We start from the raw sequence: 21086 nt of genomic DNA, 5'->3' as shown, positions 1-21086 counted from the left end.
ATGAACAGCAATGGAAAGGACTCGGAGAGGGGGAAGAGTCAATGAGCAGCAATGGAAAGGACTCGGAGAGGGGGAAGAGTCAATGAGCAGCAATGGAAAGGACTCGGAGAGGGGAAGAGTCAATGAACAGCAGTGGAAAGGACTCGGAGAGGGGGGAAGAGTCAATGAACAGCAATGGAAAGGACTCGGAGAGGGGGAAGAGTCAATGAGCAGCAATGGAAAGGACTCGGAGAGGGGGAAGAGTCAATGAGCAGAGCAGCAATGGAAAGGACTCGGAGAGGGGGAAGAGTCAATGAGCAGCAGTGGAAAGGACTCGGAGAGGGGGGGGGAGAGGCCAGCGGATCCTGCACATGCGCAGAAATATGTATATCTTTTTAGAGAAAATGACAGAAGCGCAGCTCATTTAGCCTGATGACGAGGATCTGTTCTGTATGTGAACCTGTATAACTATGTACAGTTAAATTCAATACCTGATCGCCATATCAAGCCAAGTTGATTTAGTGTAGGTTGTTAAAAACAGGGACAAAAATACACATACAGTTGAAGTCGGGAGTTTACATACACATTAGCCAAATACATTTAAACTCAGTTTTTCACAATTCCTGACATTTAATCCTAGTAAAAATTCCCTGTCTTAGGTCAGTTGGGATCACCACTTTATTTTAAGAACGTGAAATGTCAGAATAATAGTAGAGAGAATGATTTATGTCATCTTTTATTTCTTTATCACATTCCCAGTGGCTCAGAAGTTTACATACACTCAATTAGTATTTGGTAGCATTGCCTTTAAAAATTGCTTAACTTGGGTCAAACATTTTGGGTAGCCTTCCACAAGCTTCCCACAATAAGTTGGGTGAATTTTGGCCCATTCCACCTGACAGAGCTGGTGTAACTGAGTCAGATTTGTAGGTCTCCTTGCTCACACATGCTTTTTCAGTTCTGCCCACAAATGTTCTATAGGATTGAGGTCAGGGCTTTGTGATGACCACTCCAATACCTTGAATTTGTTGTCCTTAAGTCATTTTGCCACAACTTTGGAAGTATGCTTGCGGTCATTGTCCATTTGGAAAACCCATTCGCGACCAAGCTTTAACTTCCTGACTGTCTTGGGATGTTGCTTCAATATATCCACATAATTTTCCGTCCTCATGATGCCATCTATTTTGTGAAGTGCACTAGTCCCTCCTGCAGCAAAGCACCACCACAACATGATGCTGCCACCCCCATGCTTCACGGTTGGGATGGTATTCTTCAGCTTGCAAGCATCCCCCTTTTTCCTCCAAACATATCGATGGTCATTATGGCCAAACAGTTCTATTTTTGTTTCATCAGACCAGAGGACATTTCTCCAAAAAGTACGATATTTGTCCCCATGTGCAGTTTCAAACCGTAGTCTGGCTTTTTTATGGCGGTTTTGGAGCAGTGGCTTCTTCCTTGCTGAGTGGCCTTTCAGGTTATGTCGATATAGGACTCGTTTTACTGTGGATATAGATACTTTTGTACCTGTTTCCTCCAGCATCTTCACAAGGTCCTTTGCAGTTGTTCTGGGATTGATTTGCACTTTTTGCACCAAAGTACGTTCATCTCTAGGAGACAGAACGCGTCTGCTTCCTGAGTGGTATGATGGCTGCATGGTCCCATGGTGTTTATACTTGTGTACTATTGTTTGTACAGATGGACGTGGTACCTTCAGGCCGTTTGGAAACTGCTCCCAAGGATGAACCAGACTTGTGGAGGTCTAAATTTATTTTCTGAGGTCTTGGCTGATTTCTTTTGATTTTCCCATGATATCAAGCAAAGAGGAACTGAGTTTGAAGGTAGGCCTTGAAATACATCCACAGGTACATCTCCAATTTACTGAAATGATGTCAATTAGCCTATCAGAAGCTTCTAAAGCCATGACATCATTTTCTGGAATTTTCCAAGCTGTTTAAAGGCACAGTCAACTTAGTGTATGTAAACTTCTGACCCACTGGAATTGTGATACAATCCTTTGACCACCAAATATCAGCAGTCATTTCCTGTTAATTTCCTGTTTATTTCCTGTTCATTTCCTGACTGTTCTCAATGTTGTATCCCCACTGTTTGAACCCCAGCAGACGATCGCAAGTCCAACCATTACTTTTAGCTGTGTGTGTGTGTGTGTGTGTGTGTGTGTGTGTGTGTGTGTGTGTGTGTGTGTGTGTGTGAGAGAGAGAGACTCACAGCGTTCTTGTAGAAGAAGTACAGTATCATGTTGGCCAGTCTGGAGTAACACCAGTGACCATGGACCAGCAGGAGCTTCTGAAGGTTCCGGAAACGCGGTAGGGCAAAGTCGCTAGCCATCACAGCCTGTAGAGAGAGACACACAAAATACTCAGAAAGAGAAAGAGACACACAAAATACTCAGAAAGAGAAAGAGACACACAAAATACTCAGAGAGAGAGAGAGACACAAAATAATTAGAAAGAGAGAGAGAGAGACACAAAATACTCAGAAAGAGAGAGAGACACAAAATACTCAGAAAGAGAGAGAGACACAAAATACTCACAGAGAGAGACACAAAATACTCAGAGAGAGAGACACAAAATACTCACAGAGAGAGACACAAAATACTCAGAGAGAGAGACACAAAATACTCAGAGAGACACACACAGAATACTCAGAAAGAGAGAGAGACACAAAATACTCACAGAGAGAGAGAGAGAGAGACACACAAAATACTCAGAAAGAGAGAGACACAAAATACTCAGAGAGAGATTAACACATGTTTCCCATGCCAATAAAGCCCTTGAATTGAATTGCATTGAATTGAGAGAGAGAGACACACACACAGAATACTCAGAGAGAGAGACACACAAAATACTCAGAGAGAGACACAAAATACTCAGACACAAAATACTCAGAAAGAGAGAGACACAAAATACTCAGAAAGAGAGAGACACAAAATACTCAGAGAGAGAGAGAGAGACAAAATACTCAGAGAGAGAGAGACACACAAAATACTCAGAGAGACACACAAAATACTCAGAGAGAGAGACACACAAAATACTCAGAGAGAGAGAGACACACACAGAATACTCAGAGAGAGACACAAAATACTCACAGAGAGAGACACACAAAATACTCAGAGAGAGACACACAAAATACTCAGAGAGAGAGAGAGACACAAAATACTCAGAGAGAGAGAGAAAGACAAAATACTCAGAGAGAGAGACACACAAAATACTCAGAAAGAGAGAGACACACAAAATACTCAGAGAGACACACAAAATACTCAGAGAGAGAGAGAGAAAGACAAAATACTCAGAGAGAGAGAGACACAAAATACTCAGAAAGAGAGAGAGACACAAAATACTCAGAGAGAGAGACACACACAGAATACTCAGAGAGAGAGAGACACACAAAATACTCAGAGAGAGAGAGACACAAAATACTCAGAAAGAGAGAGAGACACAAAATACTCAGAGAGAGATTAACACGTTTCCCATGCCAATAAAGCCCTTGAATTGAATTGAATTGAATTGAGAGAGAGAGACACACACACAGAATACTCAGAGAGAGAGAAAGAGAGAGACACAAAATACTCAGAAAGAGACACACACAGAATACTCACAGAGAGAGAGAGACAGAGCCGACAGACGTGGATGTAAGGACATCTCCATAGATAACGGCTGTTTCCTGCTGTTTGGGATGTTTTAGTGTGTGTGTGTGTGGGGGGGGTCACAAGCTCTGAACCACTGCTTTTTGGGGGTTGTGAACACATTGCTGATTTTAGGATCTAGTTTCAACCTCCTGCCAAATATATGACCATATTAGACCATATTTCCCTCAGATTACAAAGACCCCCCCAAATAATTCGAAAACAAATCCAATTTTGGTAACCTCCCATACAGTCGAAGTTGGAATTTTACATACACCTTCGCCAAATACATTTAATCCTAGTAAAAATGATCTGTCTTAGGTCAGTTAGGATCACCACGTTATTTTACAAATGTGAAATGTCAGAATAATAGTAGAGCGAATGATTATTCTGTTCCTACAGAAACCACCTTCTATCCATTGTGACGGGCCTGAATGTGTCTGATCCGTCTCAGTGCTCCTCCTTCCGATAGGGCGCTTCCCCCTTTAATTCCCTATTAAATAGCCAGCATCAGCTGCACAAAAAGTGGGGTTTGTGATGGTGGTGCGAACGAGGATGTGTTCAACCCTCAGTTCCCGAAGCTTCTTCACTCCCGTTTGTTTTGTTGTATTTGAAAGTGCTGCTTTGTAGCCTCAAGTTTAACCAGGATCGGATCCACTCATTGCTTCCTTTGGACTTCTCAGTTGGTCTCTGCTGATTGGCCTTTCTCCGCTGGAGATCTGTTGGCGGATGGGATTGTCCGACTGGCCGACTTGACTACAACTTTTTTTGCATACGGTATTTCATTTGTTTGAGTGTGATTTATACCGTTATTGAAAGGTGGTCAGTTGCAATTGAAGACTACTGAGATATGATACTTTATGGTTGTGTGGTCAAAGAGTTTGACATTTTGATTGTATGATTTAATACTGGGTTTATGCTACACGGACAAACATTGCGTGACGAAGGTCACTTGAGTTCCCTGAACTCCTTTACCGGGCTGGACTCTTTTTAGGCTCGAGGTACGGGACATTTCTGGAGGAACCAGAACTCATTGTGTTATATTATTATATCTGTGTGTAATCCTTTATGTTGCTAATACAACCCACGCAAAAGAATAGTTGTTTTGAAGTGATTTCCAATGTTTTAAGGGTTTATGAAAAGTATATTTCCATCCTGACTTTTACATGAGTCCTTTGTATTGGTGTAGACTTGACGGACCAGATGGGACTCATTCCCTCACAAACAAAAAGGAAACATCTATATTTTCTCTGGTACCCATCTGTCACCTCTAACAAACAATAACCTCAAGTCAAAACCGTTCCACCATGTTCCCTCCCTTCCTCCTGTCCTTCCTCCTGTCCTTCCTCCTGTCCTTCCTCCTGTCCTTCCTCCTGTCCTTCCTCCTGTCCTTCCTCCTGTCCTTCCTCATCCCTCATTCCTTTATGTATTTTATCATCCTCTCTCCTTATCTACTCCTCCTCCTCTGTGTTTCTCCTCCTCTCTGTCCTCTCTCTTCCTCTGTGGTTCTCCTCCTCTGTGGTTCTCCTCCTCTCTGGATCACCTCCTCTCTGGATCACCTCCTCTGTGGTTCTCCTCCTCCATCCTCTCGCTTCCTCTGTGGTTCTCCTCCTCCATCCTCTCTGGATCTCCTCCTCTCTGTCCTCTCTCTTCCTCTGTGTTTCTCCTCCTCTCTGTCCTCTCTCTTCCTCTGTGTTTCTCCTCCTCTCTGTCCTCTCTCTTCCTCTGTGTTTCTCCTCCTCTGTGGTTCTCCTCCTCTCTGGATCACCTCCTCTCTGGATCACCTCCTCTGTGGTTCTCCTCCTCCATCCTCTCGTGGTTCTCCTCCTCTGTTCCTCTGGTTCTCCTCCTCCATCCTCTCGCTTCCTCTGTGGTTCTCCTCCTCCATCCTCTCTGGATCTCTTCCTCTCTGTCCTCTCTTCCTCTGTGGTTCTCCTCCTCTCTGGATCTCCTCCTCTCTGTCCTCTCTCTGTGGATCTCCTCCTCTCGGTCCTCTCTGTCCTCTCTTCCTCTGTGGTTCTCCTCCTCTCTGTCCTCTCTTCCTCTGTGGTTCTCCTCCTCTGTGGTTCTCTTCCTCTGTGGTTCTCCTCCTCTCTGTCCTCTCTTCCTCTCTGGATCTCCTCCTCTCTGGTTCTCCTCCTCTCTGTCCTCTCTTCCTCTCTGGATCTCCTCCTCTCTGGATCTCCTCCTCTCTGGATCTCCTCCTCTCTGGATCTCCTCCTCTCTGGATCACCTCCTCTCTGGATCTCCTCCTCTCTGGATCTCCTCCTCTCTGGTTCTCCTCCCTGGTTCACCTCCTCTCTGGTTCTCCTCCTCTCTGGATCACCTCCTCTCTGGTTCTCCTCCTCTCTGGTTCTCCTCCTCTCTGGTTCTCCTCCCCTCTGGATCACCTCCTCTCTGGATCTCCTCCTCTCTGGATCTCCTCCTCCCTGGATCACCTCCTCTCTGGATCACCTCCTCTCTGGATCTCCTCCTCTCTGGATCACCTCCTCTCTGGATCTCCTCCTCTCTGGATCACCTCCTCTCCTCCTCTCCTCCTCTCTGGATCACCTCCTCTCTGGATCACCTCCTCTCTGGTTCACCTCCTCTCTGGTTCTCCTCCTCTCTGGATCACCTCCTCTCTGGATCACCATCACCTCCTCTCTGGATCTCCTCCTCTCTGGTTCACCTCCTCTCTGGTTCTCCTCCTCTCTGGTTCTCCTCCTCTCTGGATCACCTCCTCTCTGGATCACCTCCTCTCTGGATCACCTCCTCTCTGGATCTCCTCCTCTGTCCTCTCCCCTCATGTGGTTCTCCTCCTCCGTCCTCTCTTCCTCCTTGTCTCCCCATCTCTCCTCCTCCCTCGGCTCCCCCCTCTTTTCCCACTCCTCATCCCCTCCTCGTGCTCTCACTGTCTCTATCAGTCTCTCCTTTCTGTCTCCACCTCCCCCTCTCCACCCTCCCTCCGTCCTCTCCCCCCTTTAAGGCCCAGCTCATGTTTCTCTTTACCTGCATGCCCTCCTGTCCTGAGATGCCGACGCCCACATCAGCCACCTGAATCATGCTGACATCATTAGCCCCATCACCTGAGATTAATGAGATGGGGGGAGAGAGAGGAGGGGGAGGAGAGAGGGGAGCGAGAGGGAGGGAAGGGGGATGGGAGGGAGAGTGGGAGGGGGAGGAGGGAGGGAGGGAGAGGGGGAGGGAGGGGATGGGAGGGAAGGGGGATGGGAGGAGGGGGAGGGAGGGAGAGGGGAGGAGGGAAGGGGGATGGGAGGGGGAGGAGGGAGGGAGGGAGAGACACTCAGTAAGAGGAGCTAGTAGGTCCTCTGGGTGCTAAAACAGGAAACAGGGGTAACAGTCAGTAAACAGGGAAGACCCCCACCACCAGTAACAGTCAGTAAACAGGAGAAGGCCTCAGGTCAGTAAACAGGGGAAGACCTCCACCACCAGTAACAGTCAGTAAACAGAGGAGGACCCCCACCACCAGTAACAGTCAGTAAACCCCCAACCCCAGTAACAGTCAGTAAACAGGGAAGACCCCACCACCAGTGGTAAACAGCTAAAAACAGTCAAAACAGGGAAGACCTCCACCACCAGTAACAGTCAGTAAACAGGGGAAGACCCCCACCACCAGTAACAGTCAGTAAACAGGGGAAGACCTCAGTAACAGTCAGTAAACAGGGGAAGACCTCAGTAACAGTCAGTAAACAGGGGAAGACCTCAGTAACAGTCAGTAAACAGGGGAAGGCCTCAGTAACAGTCAGTAAACAGGGGAAGGCCTCAGTAACAGTCAGTAAACAGGGGAAGGCCTCAGTAACAGTCAGTAAACAGGGGAAGGCCTCAGTAAGCCAGTTTCCACGGTCAGCTCTAATACACTACAGCTTCAGAGGAAACAGGGAAGGCCTCAGTAACAGTCAGTAAACAGGGAAGACCTCAGTAACAGTCAGTAAACAGGGGAAGACCTCAGTAACAGTCAGTAAACAGGGAAGACCTCAGTAACAGTCTTCAGTCAGTAAACAGGGGAAGGCCTCAGTAAGTAAACAAAGGCCTGTAACAGTCAGTAAACAGCTGAGTTTCCACGTCAGTCTATGTGGCTGAGGAAACAGTTCCCACAAAGGTTCCTGTACTTACAAACAGCTGAGTGTGTATGTGGTGGGTGAAGTATGACTTATATATCTGTCTATGTGGTGGATGAAGTATGACTTTTATAGCTGAGTGTGTATGTGGTGGGTGAAGTATGACTTTTATAGCTGAGTATGTGGTGGGTGAAGTATGACTTTTATAGCTGAGTGTGTATGTGGTGGGTGAAGTATGACTTATAGCTGAGTGTGTATGTGGTGGATGAAGTATGACTTATATCTTTGAATGTGGTGGGTGAAGTATGACTTATAGCTGAGTGTGTATGTGGTGGGTGAAGTATGACTTATAGCTGAGTGTGTATATGGTGGGTGAAGTATGACTTTTATAGCTGAGTGTGTATGTGGTGGGTGAAGTATGACTTATAGCTGAGTGTGTATGTGGTGGATGAAGTATGACTTATATCTGTGAATGTGGTGGGTGAAGTATGACTTTTATAGCTGAGTGTGAATGTGGTGGGTGAAGTATGACTTTTATAGCTGAGTGTGAATGTGGTGGTTGAAGTATGACTTTTATAGCTGAGTGTGAATGTGGTTGGTGAAGTATGACTTATAGCTGAGTGTGTATGTGGTGGGTGAAGTATGACTTTTATAGCTGAGTGTGTATGTGGTGGGTGAAGTATGACTTTTATAGCTGAGTATGTGGTGGGTGAAGTATGACTTTTATAGCTGAGTATGTGGTGGGTGAAGTATGACTTTTATAGCTGAGTATGTGGTGGGTGAAGTATGACTTTTATAGCTGAGTATGTGGTGGGTGAAGTATGACTTTTATAGCTGAGTGTGAATGTGGTTGGTGAAGTATGACTTCTTTAGCTGAGTGTGTATGTGGTTGGTGAAGTATGACTTATATCTGAGTGTGTATGTGGTTTTTGAAGTATGACTTATATATCTGTGTATGTGGTGGATGAAGTATGACTTTTATAGCTGAGTGTGTATGTGGTGGGTGAAGTATGACTTTTATAGCTGAGTATGTGGTGGGTGAAGTATGACTTTTATAGCTGAGTGTGTATGTGGTTGGTGAAGTATGACTTATAGCGGAGTGTGAATGTGGTGGGTGAAGTATGACTTGTATAGCTGTGTATGTGGTGGGTGAAGTATGACTTGTATAGCTGTGTATGTGGTGGGTGAAGTATGACTTATATAGTTGTGTAAGAATTTGAGAGAATTGAGAGAATGCCAAGAGTGTGAAAAGCTGTCATCAAGGCAACGATGGCTACTTTGAAGAATCTCAAATATATGTTGATTTGTTTAACACTTTTCTGGTTACTACATGATTCCATATGTGTTATTTCATAGTGTTGATGTCTTCACTACTGTTCTACAATGTAGAAAATAGTACAAATACAGAAAAACCCTTGAATGAGTAGGTCTCTGTAACCGTTAAAAGATTCAATATATATATATATTTTAAAACTTTGTTGAACTAGACTGGTACATATCTATGGCCAGAGTTGAGGAACTAGACTGGTACATACCTATGGCCAGAGTTGAGGAACTAGACTGGTACATACCTATGGCTAGAGTTGAGGAACTAGACTGGTACATACCTATGGCCAGAGTTGAGGAACTAGACTGGTACATACCTATGGCCAGAGTTGAGGAACTAGACTGGTACATACCTATGGCCAGAGTTGAGGAACTAGACTGGTACATACCTATGGCCAGAGTTGAGGAACTAGACTGGTACATACCTATGGCCAGAGTTGAGGAACTAGACTGGTACATACCTATGGCCAGAGTTGAGGAAACTAGACTGGTACATACCTATGGCCAGAGTTGAGGAACTAGACTGGTACATACCTATGGCCAGAGTTGAGGAACTAGACTGGTACATACCTATGGCCAGAGTTGAGGAACTAGACTGGTACATACCTATGGCCAGAGTTGAGGAACTAGACTGGTACATACCTATGGCCAGAGTTGAGGAACTAGACTGGTACATACCTATGGCCAGAGTTGAGGAACTAGACTGGTACATACCTATGGCCAGAGTTGAGGAACTAGACTGGTACATACCTATGGCCAGAGTTGAGGAACTAGACTGGTACATACCTATGGCCAGAGTTGAGGAACTAGACTGGTACATACCTATGGCCAGAGTTGAGGAACTAGACTGGTACCCTATGGCCAGAGTTGAGGAACTAGACTGGTACATACCTATGGCCAGAGTTGAGGAACTAGACTGGTACATACCTATGGCCAGAGTTGAGGAACTAGACTGGTACATACCTATGGCCAGAGTTGAGGAACTAGACTGGTACATACCTATGGCCAGAGTTGAGGAACTAGACTGGTACATACCTATGGCCAGAGTTGAGGAACTAGACTGGTACATACCTATGGCCAGAGTTGAGGAACTAGACTGGTACATAACTATGGCTAGCATTGAGGAACTAGACTGGTACATACCTATGGCCAGAGTTGAGGAACTAGACTGGTACATACCTATGGAAAGAGTTGAGGAACTAGACTGGTACATACCTATGGCCAGAGTTGAGGAACTAGACTGGTACATACCTATGGCCAGAGTTGAGGAACTAGACTGGTACATACCTATGGCCAGAGTTGAGGAACTAGACTGGTACATACCTATGGCCAGAGTTGAGGAACTAGACTGGTACATACCTATGGCCAGAGTTGAGGAACTAGACTGGTACATACCTATGGCCAGTGTCATGACCTTCAGTTTGTTCCGGACCAGTTTAACCACCATACTCTTCTGCAGCGGTGTGGAGCGACAGCAGAGGACTGACCGACAGCTCCTCGCCACCGCCAGGAACTTCTCATCTAGGCTGCTGTCCAGCGCGTAGGCCAGCGTCCGCCCGTCAATCACCAAACCCAGCCGGTGCACCAGGAAGGACTGGGTCTGGGAGGAGGAGGAGGGGGAGGGAGGAGGAGGAGGGGGGAAGGAGTAGGCTGGAGCGTAGTCTTTTTGAAAGGATCTGGAAGGATCCGAGGACAGGAACTTAGCCTGGATGTAGTGTAGACTCTCGTCTAGAAGGACTGCCATCGCCTCCTGTTGCAGAGACCGACAGGCAGAGAGGGAGAGAGAGACCGGCAGAGAGGGAGAGAGAGACCGGCATAGGGTCAGAGAGAGACAGACAGGGAGGGAGAGAGAGAGACCGGCAGAGAGGGAGAGAGAGACCGGCAGAGAGGGAGAGAGAGACCGGCAGAGAGGGAGAGAGAGACCGGCAGAGAGGGAGAGAGAGAGAGACCGGCAGAGAGGGAGAGAGAGAGACCGGCAGAGAGGGAGAGAGAGAGAGACCGGCAGAGAGGGAGAGAGAGAGAGACCGGCAGAGAGGGAGAGAGAGAGACCGGCAGAGAGGGAGAGAGAGACCGGCAGAGAGGGAGAGAGAGAGACCGGCAGAGAGGGAGAGAGAGACCGGCAGAGAGGGAGAGAGAGACCAGCAGAGAGGGAGAGAGAGACCGGCAGAGAGGGAGAGAGAGACCGGCAGAGAGGGAGAGAGAGACCGGCAGAGAGGGAGAGAGAGAGACCGGCAGAGAGGGAGAGAGAGACCGGCAGAGAGGGAGAGAGAGAGAGAGAGACCAGCAGAGAGGGAGACAGAGACCGGCAGAGAGGGAGACAGAGACCGGCAGAGAGGGAGAGAGAGACCGGCAGAGAGGGAGAGAGAGACCGGCAGAGAGGGAGAGAGAGACCGGCAGAGAGGGAGAGAGAGACCGGCAGAGAGGGAGAGAGAGACCGGCAGAGAGAGAGAGACCGGCAGAGAGGGAGAGAGAGACCGGCAGAGAGGGAGAGAGAGACCGGCAGAGAGGGAGAGAGAGACCGGCAGAGAGGGAGAGAGACCAGCAGAGAGGGAGAGAGAGACCAGCAGAGAGGGAGAGAGAGACCGGCATAGGATTTTTTTAAATTATTTGTATTTTTACATTTGATACTTAAAACCAAATACTTTTAGACTTTTACTCAAATAGAAGTTGACTGGGTGACTTAACTCATTTTCTATTAGCCTATTTAATCCCATCAGTCACAATTGTGACCGACCATTAAACACACTTTTTCACCTACTTTTCCAAGAAAATGTTAAAGAATTATGATAGATTATTTCAAAGGCTTACTAATGACACAAGATTAGGATATTTTCATGCCTGGGGGGGGGGGGGGTGGAGAGGAATAGGGATTAAATGGGTTAAGGTATCTTTACTTTTACCCAAGTATGACAAGTGGGTACTTTTTCCACCACTGGCGTTGAGTGTGACGGTCTCACCTGAGAGTCAGCGTTGAGTGTGACGGTCTCACCTGAGAGTCAGCGTTGAGTGTGACGGTCTCACCTGAGAGTCAGCGTTGAGTGTGACGATCTCACCTGAGAGTCAGCGTTGAGTGTGACGGTCTCACCTGAGAGTCAGCGTTAAGGGTGACGGTCTCACCTGAGAGTCAGCGTTGAGTGTGACAGTCTCACCTGAGAGTCAGCGTTAAGGGTGATGATCTCGTCGTCCGGTTCCAGCAGCTTGCAAGCGTAGGCGATGTTGATGGCCGTCTCCTGTTTGTCCCCCGTCAGAACCCAGATCTGGAGCCCTGCCTTCCGCAGCGACGCAATGGTCTCTGGGACACCATCTTGTAGACGGTCCTCTACACCCGTTGCTCCTAGAAAACCATTACAAATATCAACAGCTGTTGCATTAAAACATCATCTTTGACGAGGTCTTCAGGGGGACATCAGTGTTGAAGGTATGCAGTACCAGTATGAACCTCCCAGGGGCCTCATTCCCCCTCTACAAGGCAGCAGTCCCTACCTGGCCCACCACTCCACCCTGGACTTGAATATCCCCCTCTACAAGGCAGCAGTGAGGGAGAGAGAGACCGGCAGAGAGGGAGAGAGAGACAGGCAGAGAGGGAGAGAGGGAGAGAGACACAGGCAGAGAGGGAGAGAGAGACCGGCAGAGAGGGAGAGAGAGACCGGCAGAGAGGGAGAGAGAGACCGGCAGAGAGGGAGAGAGAGACCGGCAGAGAGGGAGAGAGAGACCGGCAGAGAGGGAGAGAGAGACCGGCAGAGAGGGAGAGAGAGACCGGCAGAGAGGGAGAGAGAGACAGGCAGAGAGGGAGAGAGGGAGAGAGAGACAGGCAGAGAGGGAGAGTGGCCCACCACTACACCCTGGACTTGAATATCTACCTCTACAAGGCAGCAGTCCCTACCTGGCCCACCACTCCACCCTGGACTTGAATATCCACCTCTACAAGGCAGCAGTCCCTACCTGGCCCACCACTCCACCCTGGACTTGAATATCCCCCTCTACAAGGCAGCAGTCCCTACCTGGCCCACCACTCCACCCTGGACTTGAATATCCCCCTCTACAAGGCAGCAGTCCCTACTTCTGACAGGACCATGTAGGACGTACCCCTCAACCGCAGCCCCTCACACAGGAGCAACAGAACGGACACCCCGTCCCGACCGTATTGATGGGGTTCTGAGTGATGGTTTACCACAGCTGTGGTATGTGTGTGTAGGTGTCATGGCGGAATAACATTAAAACTCGTTAACTATGATCGATGGTGCTGGTTGTCTTTGCTCGCTGTAACTAACAAAGTTATACAGGAGTTACAGGAGTGGAAATCGTGTTTTTTCTGTGAATGTTGGAGTTGATGTGCAATGGATGTAATCAAGCCCCCAGAGGCTTTGAGCCTGGATGTAATCAAGCCCCCAGAGGCTTTGAGCCTGGATGTAATCAAGCCCGCAGAGGCTTTGAGCCTGGATGTAATCAAGCCCCCAGAGGCTTTGAGCCTGGATGTAATCAAGCCCCCAGAGGCTTTGAGCCTGGATGTTGTTATCAAGGTTTTATGTACAGGAGGACTTTGGTCAGGCCGTCATCGTAAAAAATAATTTGTTCTTAACTGAATTACCTCGTTAAATAAAGGTTAAAACATTTTTTTAAACAACCTTCATGAACACAACCAAATTATTATTTTAGCAATGGCATATATGAAATGTATTAATTACACTGTTAGAATATTGCAGTCAGAGAGACTGCTAGTTAGCTTGAAGGGGGGTCCTTTGAGGCCCCAGCGGTCCTAGTGTTAAGGGTGGGGGGGTCCGTGGAGGCCCAGCGGTCCTAGTGTTAAGGGTGGGGGGGTCCTTTGAGGCCCAGCGGTCCTAGTGTTAAGGGTGGGGGTCCGTGGAGGCCCAGCGGTCCTAGTGTTAAGGGTGGGGTCCGTGTGTTAAGGGTGGGGGTCTGTGGAGGCCCAGCGGTCCTAGTGTTAAGGGTGGGGTCTGTCCGTCCTAGTGTTAGGCCCAGCGGTCCTAGTGTTAAGGGTGGGGGTCCGTGGAGGCCCAGCGGTCCTAGTGTTAAGGGTGGGGGTCTGTGGAGGCCCAGCGGTCCTAGTGTTAAGGGTGGGGTCCGTGGAGGCCCAGCGGTCCTAGTGTTAAGGGTGGGGGTCCGTGGAGGCCCAGCGGTCCTAGTGTTAAGGGTGGGGGGTCCGTGGAGGCCCAGCGGTCCTAGTGTTAAGGGTGGGGGGTCCGTGGAGGCCCAGCGGTCCTAGTGTTAAGGGTGGGGGTCCGTGGAGGCCCAGCGGTCCTAGTGTTAAGGGTGGGGGTCCGTGGAGGCCCAGCGGTCCTAGTGTTAAGGGTGGGGGTCCGTGGAGGCCCAGCGGTCCTAGTGTTAAGGGTGGGGGTCCGTGGAGGCCCAGCGGTCCTAGTGTTAAGGGTGGGGGGTCCGTGGAGGCCCAGCGGTCCTAGTGTTAAGGGTGGGGGTCCGTGGAGGCCCAGCGGTCCTAGTGTTAAGGGTGGGGGGTCCGTGGAGGCCCAGCGGTCCTAGTGTTAAGGGTGGGGGTCCGTGGAGGCCCAGCGGTCCTAGTGTTAAGGGTGGGGGTCCGTGGAGGCCCAGCGGTCCTAGTGTTAAGGGTGGGGTCCGTGGAGGCCCAGCGGTCCTAGTGTTAAGGGTGGGGGTCCGTGGAGGCCCAGCGGTCCTAGTGTTAAGGGTGGGGGTCCGTGGAGGCCCAGCGGTCCTAGTGTTAAGGGTGGGGGTTAAGGGTCCGTGGAGGCCCAGCGGTCCTAGTGTTAAGGGTGGGGGTCCGTGGAGGCCCAGCGGTCCTAGTGTTAAGGGTGAGGGGGTCCGGGGGTCCGTGGAGGCCCAGCGGTCCTAGTGTTAAGGGTGGGGGGTCCGTGGAGGCCCAGCGGTCCTAGTGTTAAGGGTGGGGGTCCGTGGAGGCCCAGCGGTCCTAGTGTTAAGGGTGGGGGGTCCGTGGAGGCCCAGCGGTCCTAGTGTTAAGGGTGGGGGGTCCGTGGAGGCCCAGCGGTCCTAGTGTTAAGGGTGGGGGTCCGTGGAGGCCCAGCGGTCCTAGTGTTAAGGGTGGGGGTCCGTGGAGGCCCAGCGGTCCTAGTGTTAAGGGTGGGGTCCGTGGAGGCCCAGCGGTCCTAGTGTTAAGGGTGGGGGTCCGTGGAGGCCCAGCGGTCCTAGTGTTAAGGGTGGGGGTCCGTGGAGGCCCAGCGGTCCTAGTGTTAAGGGTGGGGGTCCGTGGAGGCCCAGCGGTCCTAGTGTTAAGGGTGGGGGGTCCGTGGAGGCCCAGCGGTCCTAGTGTTAAGGGTGGGGTCCGTGGAGGCCCAGCGGTCCTAGTGTTAAGGGTGGGGGTCCGTGGAGGCCCAGCGGTCCTAGTGTTAAGGGTGGGGGTCCGTGGAGGCCCAGCGGTCCTAGTGTTAAGGGTGGGGGTCCGTGGAGGCCCAGCGGTCCTAGTGTTAAGGGTGGGGGTCCGTGGAGGCCCAGCGGTCCTAGTGTTAAGGGTGGGGGTCCGTGGAGGCCCAGCGGTCCTAGTGTTAAGGTGGGGGTCCGTGGAGGCCCAGCGGTCCTAGTGTTAAGGGTGGGGGTCCGTGGAGGCCCAGCGGTCCTAGTGTTAAGGGTGGGGGTCCGTGGAGGCCCAGCGGTCCTAGTGTTAAGGGTGGGGGTCCGTGGAGGCCCAGCGGTCCCAGTGTTAAGGGTGGGGGTCCGTGGAGGCCCAGCGGTCCTAGTGTTAAGGGTGGGGGGTCTGAGGCCCAGCGGAGGCCCAGCGGTCCCAGTGTTAAGGGTGGGGGTCCGTGGAGGCCCAGCGGTCCTAGTGTTAAGGGTGGGGGGTCCGTGGAGACCTAGCGGTCCTAGTGTTAAGGGTGGGGGGTCCGTGGAGACCTAGCGGTCCTAGTGTTAAGGGTAACAACTTTACCTAATAGATGCAGGTTAATCTCCAGTCTCAGAGCAGACTGAAACAGCAGCTCTTCTCTTCCCTGTATGGCCGTCTCTGCCTCCAGATGATGTCGCAACCAGACAGCATACTCCTCCTTAGTCATAACCTGCCACAGACAGACACAGACAGACAGAGACACAGAGACAGACAGACAGAGACACAGACAGAGACACAGACAGACAGAGACACAGACAGAGACACAGACAGAGACACAGACAGACAGAGACACAGACAGACACAGACAGACACAGACACAGACAGACAGAGACACAGACAGACAGAGACACAGACAGACAGACACACAGACAGACAGACACACAGACAGACACAGACACAGACAGACAGAGACACAGACAGACAGAGACACAGACAGAGACACAGACAGAGACACAGACAGAGACACAGACAGACAGAGACACAGACAGACAGAGACACAGACAGACAGAGACACAGACAGACACAGACAGACAGACAGACAGACAGACACAGACAGAGACACAGACAGAGACAGAGACACAGACAGACACAGACAGAGACACAGACAAACAGAGACAGAGACACAGACAGACAGAGACACAGACAGACAGAGACACAGACAGACAGACACAGACAGACAGACAGAGACACAGACAGACACAGACAGAGACAGAGACACAGACAGACAGAGACACAGACAGACAGAGACACAGACAGACAGAGACACAGACAGACAGAGACACAGACAGACAGAGACACAGACAGACAGAGACACAGACAGAGACAGACAGAGACACAGACAGACAGAGACACAGATAGACAGAGACACAGACAGAGACAGACAGAGACACAGACAGACAGAGACACAGACAGACAGAGACACAGACAGACAGAGACACAGACAATCAGAGACACAGACAGACAGACAGACAGACACACAGACAGACACAGACAGACAGAGACACAGACAGACAGAGACACAGACAGACAGAGACACAGACAGACAGAGACACAGACAGAGACAGACAGAGACAGACAGAGACACAGACAGACAGAGACACAGACAGAGACAGACAGAGACACAGACAGACAGAGACACAGATAGACAGAGACACAGATAGACAGAGACACAGACAGACAGAGACAGACAGACAGACACAGACAGACAGAGACACAGACAGACAGAGACACAGACAATCAGAGACACAGACAGACAGACACACAGACAGAGACACAGACAGACAGACACAGACAGACAGACAGACAGACAGACACAGACAGACAGAGACACAGACAATCAGAGACACAGACAGACAGACAGACACACAGACAGAGACACAGACAGACAGAGACACAGACAGACAGAGACACAGACAGACACAAAAAAACGATTTATTTATATTTATTTATCAGGGAGTCATACTGACACCAAGGTGTATTTTACATAAATGACAGAAAACACACACATCAAAATATAAAAACCAAATGCGAGCAGAAAGAAAAACACGGTCATAGAAAAACACACATTCATCAGTAATAAAGTCCTCAAAATCAGCTTTCTGAATTGACCTAGAGGCACCAGAACATCCCATTTAAGAATATTTTGAAGATTGTTCCACAACTAAGGTGCAGGAAAACTACAAGCTGATTTACCAGGAATTTCCAGAGTTAGCCAGCCTTGAGACTTGGGTTGGTAACTTGTATGTCTATAGTTTAGTAATGATGTTAGTTACAGTGGGATTTTTACAAAAAGGGCTTTATAAATGAAAACATAGCGAACGTATCAACCTAGGTGACATCAGAGGGCCAACCAACTGTCTGATAGAGAATGTGGTGATGACATCACAGAGGACCAACCAACTGTCTGATAGAGAATGTGGTGATGACATCACAGAGGACCAACCAACTGTCTGATAGAGAATGTGGTGATGACATCACAGAGGACCAACCAACTGTCTGATATAGAATGTGGTGATGACATCACAGAGGGCCAACCAACTGTCTGATAGAGAATGTGGTGATGACATCACAGAGGGCCAACCAACTGTCTGATAGAGAATGTGGTGATGACATCACAGAGGACCAACCAACTGTCTGATATAGAATGTGGTGATGACATCACAGAGGGCCAACCAACTGTCTGATAGAGAATGTGGTGATGACATCACAGAGGGCCAACCAACTGTCTGATAGAGAATGTGGTGATGACATCACAGAGGGCCAACCAACTGTCTGATAGAGAATGTGGTGATGACATCACAGAGGACCAACCAACTGTCTGATATAGAATGTGGTGATGACATCACAGAGGGCCAACCAACTGTCTGATAGAGAATGTGGTGATGACATCACAGAGGGCCAACCAACTGTCTGATAGAGACAGTTAGGCCCCCTCAGATCAGACCTATGCCACTCCTGCCCACCCCATGCACCCCACCCCCGCAAAGAGGGCCTCAACATGGAAGCCACACATACGCCCAGGTAGTGAGCGGGCAAACAGTCCCAACCCCCACTCTCACACTCGCCCAAGCCAATGGCATGTACCAGATGCTCAGCAGGCTCTGCTCACACTTACTGGCCTGAGGCCAAACCACGACCAACAACATTGGACACTCTATGAAACAAAAAGCATTCACTATATCATCCTGGAATATCCAAGGCCTGAGGTCATCTGCCTTTGGCCTGAAGAGCAGAAACCCGGACTTCACCAAAGAAATCGGTAACACAGACATTGTCATCCTGCAAGAAACCTGGTATAGAGGAGACAGACCCACTGGTTGCCCTCTAGGTTACAGAGAGCTGGTAGTCCCATCCACCAAACTACCAGGTGTGAAACAGGGAAGGGACTCAGGGGGTATGCTAATTTGGTATAGAGCAGACCTAACTCACTCCATTAAATTAATCAAAACAGGAACATTCTACATTTGGCTAGAAATTCAAAAGGAAATGATCCTAACAGAGAAAAATGTCCTCCTGTGTGCTACCTATATCCCCCACTAGAATCCCCATATTTTAATGAAGACAGCTTCTCCATCCTGGAGGGCGAAATCAATCATTTCCAGGCCCAGGGACATGTACTAGTCTGTGGCGACCTAAATGCCAGAACCGGACAAGAACCTGACACCCTCAGCACACAGGGGGACAAACATCTGCCTGGAGGTGACAGCATCCCCTCCCACATATGCCCCCCTAGGCACAACTATGACAACATAACCAACAAAAACGGGTCACAACTCCTGCAGCTCTGTCGCACGCTGGGTATGTACATAGTCAACGGTAGGCTTCGAGGGGACTCCTATGGTAGGTACACCTATAGCTCATCTCTTGGCAGTAGTACTGTAGACTACTTTATCACTGACCTCAACCCAGAATCTCTCAGAGCGTTCACAGTCAGCCCACTGACACCCCTATCAGACCACAGCAAAATCACAGTCTACTTAAACAGAGCAATACTCAATCATGAGGCATCAAAGCCAAAGGAACTGAGTAACATTAAGAAATGCTATAGATGGAAGGAATCCAGTTTGGAAACCTACCAAAAACAATTAGGCAACAACAAATTCAATCCCTTTTAGACAATTTCCTGGGTAAAACGTTCCAGTGTAATAGTGAAGGTGTAAACCTGGCAGTAGAAAATCTTAACAGTATATTTGACCTCTCAGCTTCCCTATCAAATCTAAAAATCTCAAATAGAAAACCGAAGAAAATTAACAATAATGACAAATGGTTTGATGAAGAATGCAAAAATCTAAGAAAGAAATTGAGAAACCTGTCCAACCAAAAACATAGAGACCCGGAAAACCTGAGTCTACGCCTTCACTATGGTGAATCACTAAAACAATACAGAAATACACTACGGAAAAAGAAGGAACAGCATGTCAGAAATCAGCTCAATGCAATTGAAGAATCCATAGACTCTAACCACTTCTGGGAAAATTGGAAAACACTAAACAAACAACAACACGAAGAATTATCTATCCAAAATGGAGATGTATGGGTAAACCACTTCTCCAATCTTTTTGGTTCTATAACAAAGAACAAAGAGCAAAAACATATACATGATCAAATACAGATCTTAGAATCAACTATTAAAGACTACCAGAACCCACTGGATTCTCCAATTACATTGAATGAGTTACAGGACAAAATAAAAACCCTTCAACCCAAAAAGGCCTGTGGTGTCGATGGTATCCTCAATGAAATGATCAAATATACAGACAACAAATTCCAATTGGCTATACTAAAACTCTTTAACATCATACTTAGCTCTGGCATCTTCCCCAATATTTGGAACCAAGGACTGATCACCCCAATCCACAAAAGTGGAGACAAATTTGACCCCAATAACTACCGTGGAATATGTGTCAACAGTAACCTTGGGAAAATCCTCTGCATTATTATTAACAGCAGACTCGTACATTTCCTCAATGAAAACAATGTACTGAGCAAATGTCAAATTGGCTTTTTACCAAATTACCGTACAACAGACCATGTATTCACCCTGCACACCCTAATTGACAACCAAACAAACCAAAACAAAGGCAAAGTCTTCTCATGCTTTGTTGATTTCAAAAAGCCTTCGACTCAATCTGGCATGAGGGTCTGCTATACAAACTGATGGAAAGTGGTGTTGGGGGTAAAACATACGACATTATAAAATCCATGTACACAAACAACAAGTGTGCGGTTAAAATTGGCAAAAAACACACACATTTCTTCACACAGGGTCGTGGGGTTAGACAGGGATGCAGCTTAAGCCCCACCCTCTTCAACATATATATCAACGAATTGGCGCGGGCACTAGAAAAGTCTGCAGCACCCGGCCTCCCCTGCTAGAATCCGAAGTCAAATGTCTGCTGTTTGCTGATGATCTGGTGCTTCTGTCACCAACCAAGGAGGGCCTACAGCAGCACCTAGATCTTATGCACAGATTCTGTCAGACCTGGGCCCTGACAGTAAATCTCAGTAAGACCAAAATAATGGTGTTCCAAAAAGGTCCAGTCACCAGGACCACAAATACAAATTCCATCTAGACACTGTTGCCCTAGAGCACACAAAAACTATACATACCTTGGCCTAAACATCAGTGCCACAGGTAACTTCCACAAAGCTGTGAACGATCTGAGAGACAAGGCAAGAAGGGCATTCTATGCCATCAAAAGAAACATAAATTTCAACATACCAATTAGGATTTGGCTAAAAATACTTG

General features: G+C 48.6%; 1 protein-coding gene across 1 annotated transcript in view; it reads right to left on the bottom strand.

The window, feature by feature from the left end:
* atp10a (ATPase phospholipid transporting 10A) overlaps positions 1–21086 on the bottom strand; it is a 165255-nt gene that overhangs the window by 40081 nt on the left and 104088 nt on the right. Inside the window, exons 12-16 of the mRNA XM_065009979.1 lie at positions 15881–16007; positions 12156–12340; positions 10402–10756; positions 6611–6687; positions 2206–2331 (exon numbers count right to left, since the gene is read on the bottom strand). Of these exons, the coding sequence (XP_064866051.1) occupies positions 2206–2331; positions 6611–6687; positions 10402–10756; positions 12156–12340; positions 15881–16007 (870 nt within the window). The remainder of the gene's footprint in view (positions 1–2205; positions 2332–6610; positions 6688–10401; positions 10757–12155; positions 12341–15880; positions 16008–21086) is intronic.

This window comes from Oncorhynchus nerka, linkage group LG25 (assembly GCF_034236695.1).
Source record: "Oncorhynchus nerka isolate Pitt River linkage group LG25, Oner_Uvic_2.0, whole genome shotgun sequence".
In the NCBI taxonomy this organism is placed as follows: domain Eukaryota; kingdom Metazoa; phylum Chordata; class Actinopteri; order Salmoniformes; family Salmonidae; genus Oncorhynchus; species Oncorhynchus nerka.
Note: the sequence above shows the minus strand (reverse complement) of the source record. Positions and strands in the feature narration are given on the sequence as shown.